This window comes from Heptranchias perlo, chromosome 14 (assembly GCF_035084215.1).
Source record: "Heptranchias perlo isolate sHepPer1 chromosome 14, sHepPer1.hap1, whole genome shotgun sequence".
Taxonomy (NCBI): Eukaryota; Metazoa; Chordata; class Chondrichthyes; order Hexanchiformes; family Hexanchidae; genus Heptranchias; species Heptranchias perlo.
The window spans coordinates 44,408,391-44,422,443 of record NC_090338.1 but is presented as its reverse complement, the minus strand read 5'-3'; the positions used below and the strand labels follow the sequence as shown (position 1 = coordinate 44,422,443).

Here is a 14,053-nt window from a genome sequence, read left to right as displayed (position 1 = left end):
TAAATGTAAAAGCTACCCAAATATTGCTATAAAATACTTGTATTTTATTATAGTTTTAGATACTGCTGGCAAACAACTATCAAAATGAAAAGTATTACATTTTGCATTTATAAACCTCAAAGGATAGTCACATCAAACTAATATAGTTACTTTTGAACACAGCATTCAAGCTTCAGCAAAAAGCAGAGTTTAGATCACAATTTCAATGATAACTAGCAGGCCATTCCATTCACTTCTAGAGTAGAAATTCACAAATAGCTGTTGTCCTTCAAAACTTACAATAGGGCAGCATACAGGATAGAACTTTTGTACTTTGCAAAATGTAATGGTATGCAAGAATGGAAATATAGAAGAAACACAGATCTGGAGGCTGACAGTGTAATTGTTCAGTACTGTAGCCTGTTTTTTTTAAAAAAACAAATCCATCATGATGCATCCATCTTTTCATGCAAAGAAGAAACCAAAACATTGTATTCACTTGGATAAAAACGTTTGTAAGATTCAATTTTTTTCTTGATCTGATGTGGTGTGTCCTGGTAATAGTTCATCTCATCTCTTGCCATTGCCTAAATGGAAAAATGTAAAGCACATGTTCAATGGCTCTATATTTCAAAATAACTTATTAAATTGTGATTGTGAATCAGTACATAAACAGTATGGCATTGTACTGAAGTGATCTGAGCTGCAGCTTCAGTGAGGTATAACCGCTGCAGAGAGTACAGGAAATTGGCCAGGGTTCCTGCTCCCAATTCCTACGAGGACAGGATTAGATTTAGCAGTAATGATCCTTGCCCTCCCCCAGTGAGATGAATTGGCTGTTGACTGAAGAGCATTTAGGGATGAGAAAATTTGACTCGTCAAAACTTGCCTTAATTCCCCAAGTCTGCCAACCAAAGGAATTTAGATGCCTCTAATGTCTATAATACCCTGCCTGGCAGATTATTGCAAAGATTTATGACCTTTTGAGTTAAATGAAACCTGTCTAAATTTACTTTTTACCAATTCAAATTTAAATCTTTTGGTCCTACTAGTCTAATATTCCTAGTTTACTTTATCTAAAACATGTAATAATTTTATACCTCAAAATTGGGTTCCCCCCCCCTCCCTAATCACCCCCTGACTTCTCTGATCTTTCCTCATTGTTCAGTCACTTTACACTTGGGACCATTCTTGCCACTCTTCCCTCCAATGTACATTTTAACATTTTCCTTTTCTCATGCTATAAAAAGGACAGTTCCCTGGGCTGCTACACAGGGTTTTTCTCTAAGCAGCAGCATGGGAGTGTAACTTCAAACTGAACCAAGGTCGACTCCAGGCTGGTTTGAAGTCACACCTCACCGCTGTAACGAAAATGCTCGGCTTGCTTCCCATCATCGATATCACCAGAGTGACCTAGCAGGGAAGGAGACCATACTTATTTGTGTCTGCAGGAAAATGACATTCAGCAAAGAAAAATATATATTTCAAGGCGAGTTTATAATTTTCTTCCATTAAAAAGGGGATTACTTTGAATAATGACTACTCTCCCTAGATTTTCCAGGTCTTAAGTAAAATTCTAACAAGGGACAAGAGAGAAACACCAGTAAGTGAAAATATTTCCCTTTATAACATTTAGGATTAGAGGGCATGTAAATTTCACTGCATTGTTCTTTAATTTTGCTATTGTACAAATACTACAGTGCTAAATAAGCTTTAAGGATATTTTAGTTTTGTACATTTTTTTATTTTAAATGAAAATAAAATGATACATTACTTATGGTGGGGTTATAGTACTCAATAGGGTTGGTTAATGAGCTTTAGAATGATTAACACATTTTCTGGTTAACTAAATTTTCTGCCCAATATACTTGAACTTTCAACTGTTACTGACTATTACAAGAAAAACACCGGATGTTTAATGAGGATGGAGTAAGGTTAACAGTTAAAGGACCCTGTTCTATCGAGCCATACAACACAAGCACAGACTTCTTCAGTGTTGTCAACATGCATTTAAAGTGGGAATGAAAGGGAACAGCAGGTAGCCCAATGCACTTTTATTGCAACTCACTTCTGTGTTAATTGTAGCACGCTGCAGAACCTGCCATCACTGGTGAAAGATCAGTGCTATACACACAATTTTTTTCTTAAAATATTTCAAAGTTGAAGTTAATAGAAATAGTGCAGAGTGGAGGGAATAATAATCTAATAATGTTACAAGTGCTGGAGACAACTATGGCAACCATTGTAACTAGGCAGCCAGAATGGAACGGATGTCAATAGTCTCATCAATGTTTAAATTCTGTATTAAAGAAAAAGTGGTGATACTTGCAGAGCAATTGTTATTAATATAATTGTCGGAGAATACAAAACTAAATTTCAGTTAAATCCTCGTTTTAAAAAGTTTTCTATGATACAATTTAGTTAAAATGTTTCTATTTCTGAAAAGACTCACCTGCAAAAGCAGGAGTGATGTGCACTGTCAGGCAGTACTCACCCAGGTTGGCCATACTCACTAGTATGTTTTACTGAATTCCTGGCATCTATCTGGCTATTGAATATTGCCAAATATCACAATCTAACATTGTAAAATTCAAAAAAATATAAGTACCGTAAAACACTAATGCCTCACACTTGCATTCTAACTTTATCAGCCTATTTTTGCAAAATATCAATTGTTTCATTTCTTATACAACTTATAAGGCCACAAGTAATGCTGAAAAATAATAAACTGGTGCATGAATGACAACAGAGTTGTTCCAAAAATTGTGGACAACTATTGACTGTTCTAGTCCTAGAAATAACTTTAGTTTTAGACTTATCTATCTTTAGTTTCTATTTTGTTTGTTTTAATAAGAAATGTAGTTCTAATTTAGTTAAATACAGCAACTATTCTCCTCCACATATTAGAAGACTATCCAATAAACAATTGTTTAAATATTTTGTTGGTCAGATTTGTATCCTGCCAAGTCTATCTTCTGAAAGCTGAACAATGTTGCGTGAAACTGTTCAGGGATTTCTGGATATTTCATACCTTGTAATTGTCCTTGTAGTTCTCAATCATATGCCGCACATAGTCAATGAATTCTCTGGAGAGGGTAGATCGTTTTACTTCTGGGAGGCTAGCCTGTGCCTCTAGCTCTGTGGAATAATGGGGAAAGATATTCTGTAAAGTGGGAGTAATTTTGCTTTCACCTTACAAAATTTCACATTCCTATAACTGAGCATGACCACTCATCCATAGATAAGTTCCCATACAAATAGGTTCCCATACATTATGTCCATTTGGACACCACTTTCATTATTTATTCAGTATTATCAAGCCTTAATACCCAGAAACTAGAGGAGGTTGTTGTTCCCTTTGTAAGGAAAGTGTTCAGACTCCTTTTTAGAGGAGATTAACATCAAACTGTTTTTAATATAGAAATATTTCTTCTGGCTGCACCAAGACTCACCACAAAATATGCATTTAAAAAACTTATTGCTCAAGAGTTGTTTTTGTCTTTTTAAACAGCTCTGAGTTTTATTTTTTTGACTGTGAGCAAGAATGGATGGAGGCTGTACATGCACATGCCTCTGAGGAGGAAAAAAACAGTAGGGAGGAGCACTGAGCTATCAAGAATAACCTGCCAGGAAACCGGAAGCCAGGTTGGCCAGTGCTCATGAAGAGAGGATCATTACAGCAGTAGTAGAGCATCTAATCTCTCCAGTGGGACTCATCTGATGGTTCACTGTGTAAATGTACTGCGTGATGTGGCAATAAATCATACACCAGGTTGAATCCTGGTCTATGGTGAATTAGATGATCTCAGTAAAGAGCTTCAGGTGGATGCATGGCAATTGCCCTCACTGCTTGTGCCTGGAAAGGGGGGCAAAACGATTTCCACTCCTGATTACTATCCAGTGACCCTTGTGGAAGGACAGAATCAGGCTTGGCTACAATGACCACCATCTTTAGACAGCCTATAATTACTCACTGTCTAGAAAAATTAAAAATTGCTACTTTGGCAAGGCAGGTAGTACCCAATCCCAAATCACCACCTTCAGGACAGGAGGGAACAAAGGAAGAAAATTAAAGGGGGGAAAAAAATATTTGCGGAAGGGAAGGTTGCCAGATTGATGTATTCTGTTTCATTAAGTTTGCTTCTCAGCAACTGATATAGAGAGGCACTGATGACACTAGGGAGACACCCACCTCTCCAGTCAAATAAAAGTAAAGATAATGAATAAAAGTAAAGAAGTGTAAACATTTAAAAAAATTGATTCAGACTAAGTTTCAAACCAGAACAGGAGCTAAAACTTTTTCATTCTGGCCTCTTGTGCATTCCCGATTTTAATCAATCCATCATTGGTGGCCATGCTTTCAGCTGCCTAAGCCCTAAACTCTGGAATTCCCTCCCTAAACCTCTCTCTCCTCCATTAATTAATGCTCCTTAACACCTATCTCTTTGATCTAGCTTTTGGTCACCTGTCCAAAAGCTTCTTATGTGACAAATGTGTGAAATTTTGTTTGATAATGCTCCTGTGAAGCACCTTGGGATGTTTTACAAGGTTAAAGGTGCTGTATAAATGCAAGTTGTTGTTCCATGCTTTGAAGTGTCGGACTGTTCAGAACCAGAAATGTAGAGGTCTGCTGTCTACTTCAGAACACAACACTTGTTAGCAAGTTCCAACATCTTTACTATGAATTAAGTATTCCAACACTAAAATATAATCAAATTTTCACTGATTTAGTATTCTTGTCCTCTGCTAATTCATACACAAAAAAACAAAGTAGGTCACAGCCTCCCTGATGGAATCTTCAACAGGCAAGAAAGAGAAAAAAAAATCTACAAGCATATCTAAAATTAAAAAATTCTGACAACTGGATACAAACCATTAATGACATACGGCTTAATAACGACTTGTCCTTCTCCATCTGCAGAGGCTGTTTCCATTTTCATTATCTGTAAAACAAATTAAAACAAATAGAGGTAACCATAAGAATAACTTACACAATCTGCCATTATTATCTACCATACAATATTTGTAAGCAAAGTCTAATTTTAGCAAAAAACTGGCTTTGCAAAAGAAATGCAGAAATGTTGATTAAATTTGTTCTAAAACTCTTTCCCCACTTTCTATATAGAAATAGTACAAAAGATTTTGACCAGAACCAAGTTTATGTTTTACATTGCTGCTGTATGGCATGGGTCATGTGATGCTCCCAACAGTCTCCTCTTTTTGCACAGTATGCACTCTATGCTGAGAAGGGAAATATATGGTGCAGTATAACATACCCAAGGCCAATTAAGTGTCTCATGCTTTGTCCAAGTGAAAGGAAAGCAATGCTATTAAAAAGTTATCTGTCTGTACATCACATCACCTTGTGATGTGATGTACATCACAAGGTGATGTGATCCATCACCCAAAACCTAAGGTTTTAAAAGTGCAAACTCTAATGCAGCTATTTGAGTTACTTGAATTTCAAATAATTTGTACATATTTAATAGCAAATAACCTGGTTAAATTGTAGGTCACATAGGTGTGTACCATAGAGCCTCAGGGATCACACAAAGTTTAAATACATGTTCCCATTAATTTGCATACATCAAGCTGCAGGTACCAAAAGAAATCTTGGCATTGAATTATGATTTATCCACCAATAAGACATGTTCCAGAAACAGCCCTTCCCAAACTTCCAGGGCCACAAAATTCAAACAGGACAAAACAGCAAGTAGGAAACACAAGAACACACAAGATTTGGAGCCAAAAGGTGCTGGGAGTGCAAGTTGAACACTCTTAATAAAGGTGAATGTCACAGCTATTTTGCCCACAACAATGTCCAACAAACAGTAATGAGATGAATTACCAGTAAATTTGTTTTGAGTGATGTTTGCTAAGGAAGGAATTTTTGCCAGGTCAACAGAATTCCCTGCTGTTCCTTGAATTGTTTCATGGGACTTTGAACATCCACCTGAAAAGGCAGACAGAGCCTTGATTTAATTTCTCATCCAAAGGACAGCACTTCCGACAATGCAGCACTCCCTCAACACCAGAATGAAGGGTAAGCCTAGATTAATTTCTCAAGTCCTGAAGTAAAACTTGAACTGAGAGGCAGGAGTGCTACCAATTGAACCAAGGCAACATTAATAACGTCTGACAGTTCACAATCAAGGAAAATGTCAGTGAAGCATCATTTTGAATTAAATTGCAGTAGAGATACGTTAAAACCAAGACTTTTCACAGATGCTTTAATAAATTTCAAATTTTAAGTCCTGATCTAACATACACAACTCCACAGCTGAGACCTGAGTCCAGCTTCAGTCAACCAATATTTTGCACCAATTTTAAGATGGGTCACAACTGAAGGGGCAGACGCAAGCGTAGAAACCTTCCACCTGCATCTATACGACTTCCTGTGAGACAATGAAACAGAGGTCATGAAAAGATTTATTATCCATTCATCTGTCTTCCCAATTGGAAGGAACTGTGTTGGAAGCAGCTACTAAAATAGATTTTTTTTAATTTCAAAGTGGCTCACAAATCAACCAACATCCATTGAACCCCATAGAATACAGGATTATTCCTTTACTTTTCACTGCAGCTGGCATAACTCTGCCTCCATCAAAAGGAAAAGCTAATGAAAACAAGCATTCTTGTTTTGCAACACATTCAATGACATGATAGATCATAAAGAGTACAGATGAGGAAGCCATATGAGCCATCCATCTCATCTGTCTATAGAAACCTAGAAAAGGATCCTCCTCTGCAATTTTGGGCAGGAAAGCAGCAAAGAATGAAGAAAAGTGCTGAGCGAGGCCTCCCGCTGCCTCAAAGCCTGACCTGTACTTCCCTACCCGCCGCTCCTATCAACACCACCACTGTCCTCTCCTTCCATATAAATGGTGGTGGGGGAAAGGCCCAGGTCCCCAGTGAACTCATCCAGTGTTACAGTCGCTTCCCAGGGCTGCCATGGGAAGGTGGCAGTAGGCCCCGGAAAGCGGCAGTAACTACCTAAGTGCCCCTATGGAGGCCCCCTTTCCCTCCATTCCATCCTCAACAATTACCTGCTGACGGCCCTGGTCTTGGCTGAGGCCTTCAGTGGGACAGCTGGTCCGATCTTCAGAGTGCCTTTATAGCACAATACGCCACATCTAATGCCAATGCCACTTCATATGAAAATGAACTTATCCAGGATACTCTCCGTGCTACTCTTCTTCTGGTGAATGGCGTTAATTCTGACACTACAACAGCTCCAGAACTAGCTGCGCCTCTAGCCAAGCTGTTCCAGTACAGCTACAACGCTGGCATCTACCCGACAATGTGGAAAATTGCCCAGGTATGTCCTGTCTACAAAAAGCAGGACAAATCCAATCCGGCCAATTACCGCCCCATCAGTCTACTCTCAATCATCAGCAAAGTGATGGAAGGTGTCGTCGACAGTGCTATCAAGCGGCACTTACTCACCAATAACCTGCTCACCGATGCTCAGTTTGGGTTCCGCCAGGACCACTCGGCTCCAGACCTCATTACAGCCTTGGTCCAAACATGGACAAAAGAGCTGAATTCCAGAGGTGAGGTGAGAGTGACTGCCCTTGACATCAAGGCAGCATTTGACCGAGTGTGGCACCAAGGAGCCCTAGTAAAATTGAAGTCAATGGGAATCAGGGGGAAAACTCTCCAGTGGCTGGAGTCATACCTTGCACAAAGGAAGATGGTAGTGGTTGTTGGAGGCCAATCATCTCAGCCCCAGGGCATTGCTGCAGGAGTTCCTCAGGGCAGTGTCCTAGGCCCAACCATCTTCAGCTGCTTCATCAATGACCTTCCCTCCGACATAAGATCAGAAATGGGGATGTTCGCTGATGACTGCACAGTGTTCAGTTCCATTCGCAACCCCTCAGATAATGAAGCAGTCCGAGCCTGCATGCAGCAAGACCTGGACAACATCCAGGCTTAGGCTCATAAGTGGCAAGTAACATTCGCGCCAGATAAGTGCCAGGCAATGACCATCTCCAACAAGAGAGAGTCTAAACGCCTCCCCTTGACATTCAACAGCATTACCATTGCCGAATCCCCCACCATCAACATCCTGGGGGTCACCATTGACCAGAAACTGAACTGGACCAGCCATATAAATACTGTGGCTACGAGAGCAGGTCAGAGGCTGGGTATTCTGCGGCGAGTGACTCACCTCCTGACTCCCCAAACCCTTTCCACCATCTACAAGGCACAAGTTAGGAGTGTGATGGAATACTCTCCACTTGCCTGGATGAGTGCAGCTCCAACAACACTCGAAGCTCGACACCATCCAAGATAAAGCAGCCCGCTTGATTGGCACCCCACCCACCACCCTAAACATTCACTCCCTTCACCACCGGCGCACTGTGGCTGCAGTGTGCAACATCCACAGGATGCACTGCAGCAACTCGCCAAGGCTTCTTCGACAGCACCTCCCAAACCCGCGACCTCTACCACCTAGAAGGACAAGAGCAGCAGGCGCATGGGAACAACACCACCTGCACGTTCGCCTCCAAGTCACACACCATCCCGACTTGGAAATATATCGCCGTTCCTTCATTGTCGCTGGGTCAAAATCCTGGAACTCCCTTCCCAACAGCACTGTGGGAGAACCGTCACCACACGGACTGCAGCGGTTCAAGAAGGCGGCTCACCACCACCTTCTCGAGGGCAATTAGGGATGGGCAATAAATGCTGGCCTCGCCAGCGACGCCCACATCCCGTGAACGAATAAAAAAAAACTACAGACGTTGAGGAAATTCAGGACCAGAGCTTTTAACTCCATTGGCCTACCATCTCCTACCATAAAGTGTTTCCTGACATCAGCCCTGAATTTGCCTTTTACTGCCTTGCACCTACATCCCTACAGTGATGGTTTAATTTGGAATTGTACTCCAGATTAACCTTTTCTATTACACTTAGTATTTTGTATACTTCTACAATGTCCCCACTTTTTCATCTTTCAAGGCTGAAGAATCAGTTTTTCTAACCTTTCTCATAACTCAGTCCTCTGACACAAAGGACAGCCATGTGAACACAGTATCAAGGTGTGACCTGACCAGAACACTATAGAGCTTCAGTATGATGGTCTGACTTGTATTCTAATTTAGGAACACAAGAACAGCAGTAGGCCATTCAACCCCTCGAACCTGTTCCAACATTCAAGTAAATCATGGCTGATCTATACTTCAACACCATTTACACATCTTTGCTCCATATTCCTTGATACAGTTCCCTAACAAAGATCTATCGATCTCAATCTTGAAAATTTCAGTTGTCACAGAATCCACAGCCTTTTGGGAGAGAGTTCCATATTTCCTCTACACTTTGAGAAAAAGTGCTTCCTGATTTCACTCCTCAATAGCCTGACTTTAATTTTAAGATTATCTTGTTCTGGATTCACCACCAGAAGAAATATGTTTTTCTGTATCTACCCTATTGAATTTCTACCATTTTAAAGACTCCGAATAGATCACACCTCAACTGTCTAAATTCAAGGGAATTCAAACTAAGTTTATGCAACCTGCCTTCATAATTTAACCCTTTAAGCCCCGGTATCATTCTGGTCCATCTGCCCTGTACCCCATCCAAGGCCAATGTGCAGAATGTTATCAAATGTCTCTGGAAGTCCATAGAGATAACGTCCATAGATACTCCCCTATTCACCATGCTGATTGACATCCTCAAAAAATTCAATTCGATTAGTTAGATATGATCTACCTTTCATAAATCCATACTGACTGTCTGGAGCAGGATTTGAAACCTACATCTTCTAACTCAGGTGGGAATGCTACCACTAAGTAAAAGACTTGCTCCGGTGATTACAGTACTGGACCAGTAACCCCGAAGTCATGTGTTCAAATCTTATCATGCCAAGTTGTGAAAATGAATTCAATAAATCTGGTAATTTATAGGCCAGTACCAGAAAAAAAATGGCCACAAAAGCTACTGTTTTGTCATTAGAAGCCCAATTAGTTCATTAATGTCATTCAGGGAAGGGAACTGCCACCCCTACTTGGTCTGACCTACATGTTTCTCCAGTCCGATACCACATGGTTGACTCTCAATGCATTCAGGTTAACTAAGGATAGGCAATAAATGCTGCCTGAGCAGTGTGACCCAAATCGCAAGAACAAATAAAAAAGGCCAAACCACTTCACCCTTACTTTCAATACAATACCATTGCCAAGTTTCCCCCCCACCAATCAATATTCCTGGGGTCACCAGTGACCAAAAGCTTATCTGGATCAGCCACATTAACACTTTTGGCTAGATGTGTAGGAGAGACTGAGAACTCTGTGAAAGGTGCCTTATGCCTTGACCCTCAAAGTCTCTCCACCACATGCAAGGTTCAAGTCAGGAATTTGATGGAATACTCACCACTTGCCTATATAGGTGCAACTGCAACAACACTCAAGAAGCTTGATACCATCCAGGACAAAGCAGTCTGCCTGATTGGTGCCCTTGCTACTGAGCTCAACATCCATCCCCTCCACCACCGACACACTGTGACTGGAGTGTGTACTATCTTCAGGATTCACTGTAGCAACGCATCAAACATACCGTAACAGCACAGCACCTCCCAACCCCATGATCTCTGCCACTAAGGACAAGAGTTGCAAGATCATGGAAACACCACCTCCAAGTCATACACTAACCCGACTTGGATATATACAGTTCCTCCATCATCACTTGGTGAAAGTCCTGGGATTCCCTACATAATACTATTGCGGGAGCACCATTGCCACAAGGATGCAGCTGTTCAAGAAGGCCAACCACCAGTTTCTCAAGACTACTAGCCATGGACAACAAATGTAGCTTTGGCAGCATCTCCCACATCCCGGGAAAAAAGTACAAAACTATATAATAGGATTTTCCAATGTCCACTTGAGATGTCAAAAAAAGTCAAGCAGCTTGAAATTGTGCTGATTGTCATTTTCATATAGGTGATCTTCAAGTTTGTTCGAACAATCAATTCCATTATTTTGCAAATTATCAACGTATGCAGGTGAATGTGGGTGAGAAGATTCTCTACATTTTAGACACAGGTAATAAATCACGATGTAGGTTATGCAGTCAGGTCATTATGGACTACTGTCCATATTCTACAATTGTATGTCACACACACTACGAGCTTTCAGGTTTTTAGCATTAATACAGAATCACAGTCGTACATACCTTTCTCTTCTTAATGGGAACTGTACGGTTTGGGTCAGATGCCAAACCCATTTCAGCTAAATTCTGAGCAACTGATTTCTTGATGTTCCATGCTTTTCTTATATGTTCACTAAAAAAAACAATCAATCTTCAATTAAACACTTTGCTCAGTTATTACACTCTTTTGGAAATCATCATTTCTATAACTTGTTGCAAAAAATATTATCTGGAACTTCCCAGAAGAATAATTTAGTGACTATTGCAAATAAACATTACAACAGAGTAACTTATCCAAGAGAGAACAAAATATTTCCCCTATCCTACTAGGCGAGTACAGGACCAGAAAGTACTCTACAGTCTATCTGGCCAGTTCTAAAAACAAAGCGATCACTCCATCAAATATCTAATCAATTCTTCCTTGAATTTTTCCCTATCTGCCTTCCACTACCTCCCTTGCTAGTCGATTCCACACATTCACCACCTTCTGCATATGGTAGTTAAATCTAAACTGTCTGTGCATCTTCCCTTTTCTAAGTTTTAGTCCATGTTCTCTGGAATTTGTGGCAATCTTGAACACATCATTATTCAATTTTTCTGTTCCCTTAGGAATCTTGAATAAAATCTCACCTAAGCTTTCTTTTCTCCAGAGTAAGCAATCCTGAGCTCTTCAACCTCTTACTCAGATGCTTCAAGTTAAATATCAGTTTAGTTGTCCTTTTCTGTACTGCCTCCGGTGCCTGGATATCCTTGCTGTAATACGGTGATGAGATTGGACAAGTCCCAGTTCAGAGACTTGAACACAAAATCTAGGCTGACACTCCACTTCGGTACTGAGGGAGTGCTGCACTGAAGGAGGTGCTGTCTTTTGGACGGCACATTAAACCGAGACCTTGTCTGCCCTCTCTGGTGGACGTTAACGATCTCGGCACTATTTCGAAGAGCAAGAAAGTTCTCCCCGGTATCCTGGGCAATATTTATCCCTCAAACCAACATCACTAAAACAGATTATCTGGTCATTATTTCATTGCAGTTTGTGTGACCTTGCTGTGTGCAAATTGGCTACCGTGTTTCCTAAAGTACAACATTGATTACACTTCAAAAGTGCTTAACTGGCTGTAAAGCGCTTTGGAATGTCTGAGGTCATGAAAGTCACTATATAAATGCAAGTTCATTCTTCCTTTACCCCAAATGCAAACACACCAGTGCCTTACATCACTTCTTGACATTTGTGCTCTATCCCTCTAACTATACAAACCACGATCCATTTAGCTTTCCTTACTGGTGCCTCACATGTGTTGTAGGCTCTGGTAAACAATCTACCAATATCCCTGGACCCTCTCGTGATGGGTCCTGTAGCCTAGAACCATGAATCTTATTTTACCATGATTTATTTCCCTTCTCTAGTCTCATTACCTTACATCTGTTTACATCAAATGCCATTTGCCATTCATCAGCCCAACATCATAGCCTATCCAGGTCCCTCTATATTTGGTTTGCCTGCTGGTGACAACTTTGTTTCTGTCCCCAGCCTTTAACCGTTCATATATACTGTAAACAGCGTTGGCCTTAGAAATGATCCCCATGGTACCCCACTCTTGATCTCTTGCCATGTCGAAAAAGTGCTCTCACAACTGCCCTTTTCTTTATCTGATTTAAGCAATTTTCAAACCCCCTCAGAAGTTTGTCTCTAATTTCATGCCTTCCTATCTTGTGGATAAATTGTTTTGTAAGCAATGCAAAAGCCAATTTGTGTAGTGCATGGCCCCCAAAACAGCATTGAGATTATTGACCGGTTAATCTGTTTTACATAGAATTACACAGCATTTGCAGCACAGAAACAAGCCATTCGTTTATGCTCCACATGAGCCTCCTTCCACTCTGTTTACTTCATCTCACCCTATCAACATAGCCTTCTATTCCTTTCTTCCTCGTGTACTTATCTAGTTTGCCCTTCAATGTTTTGGTGGTGTTCACTGAAAAATGAATGCTGGCCAGGCCACAAGAGAACTGCACGCTCCATAACATCTGACCACCTCGGACAATACGGCACTCCCTTAGCACGGAGGAAACATCCTCATTTGTACTGGGGCTTGAACTCACTCTTTTGACTCAGAGGCGAGGGTGACGCCGCCTGAACCAAGTTGACGCAGCTGGAGAAGGAAACAGAAACTCTTTTGAGGCCAATAGGTGGAGTACAGGCTCAAAGAAAAAAAGCACACGAGGGAGGAAGGAGAAAAAGGCAAAAGACAACTGCTACCTGGAGATCGCTTTAAATAAACCGTCAGCTGCCAGTTGAGCAATGACTGATTACCGTTTTAATTTTACATTACTTTTAAAATGGAGCCCGAGGGTTACTGCAGTAAATATCGCTGCGGAAGAGAAGCCCTCGTTAAAACAGGTCGAGCGGTGGCAGCCGCGCCGGCACCTCAGTCCCCGCTTACACTCACCACTCGATCCGAGGCGCCGCTTTCTTCAACATCTTCCGTTTCAGCTTTTTCCGATCAGACTTGTAATCAAACTTCTTCCTCCTGTTTTTCCCTTTTGCTTTCGGCATTTTCCAGCAAGTTCCCTGCCCGCGCCCTTCAGCTCGAGCTCACTCCACAGCAGCGTGGCCTCGCCTCACCCCGCCCCTCAACTCTGACCTCTGACCGTCACCGGCCGATCAGTTCCAGAATTGCATATAAATCTGATAATATGTAACAATTCGTCCTCCTAATAACTTTATTTTTTTTGATTACTTAAATAATTCAGTTAAAATATAAGAAGCCCCGCCTTTGCTGTGATTGGTTTGCCTTTGCCTGGTTACGAGCAGTTCGAGGTATTGACAAGATATTGACTGTCAATCACAGGTTAAGGCCCCGCCCAGCTCCCCCCCCCCCCCATTGTGATTCGCGTCAATCACAGGTTAAGGCCCCGCCCA

The 14,053-nt window shown here is 41.1% G+C and overlaps 1 protein-coding gene across 1 annotated transcript; it reads right to left on the bottom strand.

The window, feature by feature from the left end:
• Positions 1-23: 23 nt before the first annotated feature.
• nop16 (NOP16 nucleolar protein homolog (yeast)) lies at positions 24-13,777 on the bottom strand. The gene is made up of 5 exons (XM_067996375.1): positions 13,581-13,777; positions 11,155-11,263; positions 4,853-4,922; positions 3,011-3,117; positions 24-566 (listed from the first exon to the last, which is right to left on the bottom strand). The coding sequence occupies exons 1-5, from the start codon at positions 13,685-13,687 to the stop codon at positions 426-428; spliced, it is 534 nt and encodes a 177-aa protein (XP_067852476.1). The 5' UTR covers positions 13,688-13,777; the 3' UTR covers positions 24-425.
• Between the last annotated feature and the right edge of the window lie 276 nt (positions 13,778-14,053).

What these genes read in the sequence shown, in the direction of transcription:
- nop16 (XM_067996375.1), bottom strand. Translation starts at nt 13,687, where the DNA reads ATGCCGAAAGCAAAAGGGAAAAACAGGAGGAAGAAGTTTGATTACAAG. An exon ending in GCGGCGCCTCGGATCGAGTG is followed by an intron (nt 11,264 to 13,580) that starts GTGAGTGTAAGC and finishes TGTTTTTTTTAG; the next exon opens with TGAACATATAAGAAAAGCAT. An exon ending in TTCCCATTAAGAAGAGAAAG is followed by an intron (nt 4,923 to 11,154) that starts GTATGTACGACT and finishes TTTGTTTTACAG; the next exon opens with ATAATGAAAATGGAAACAGC.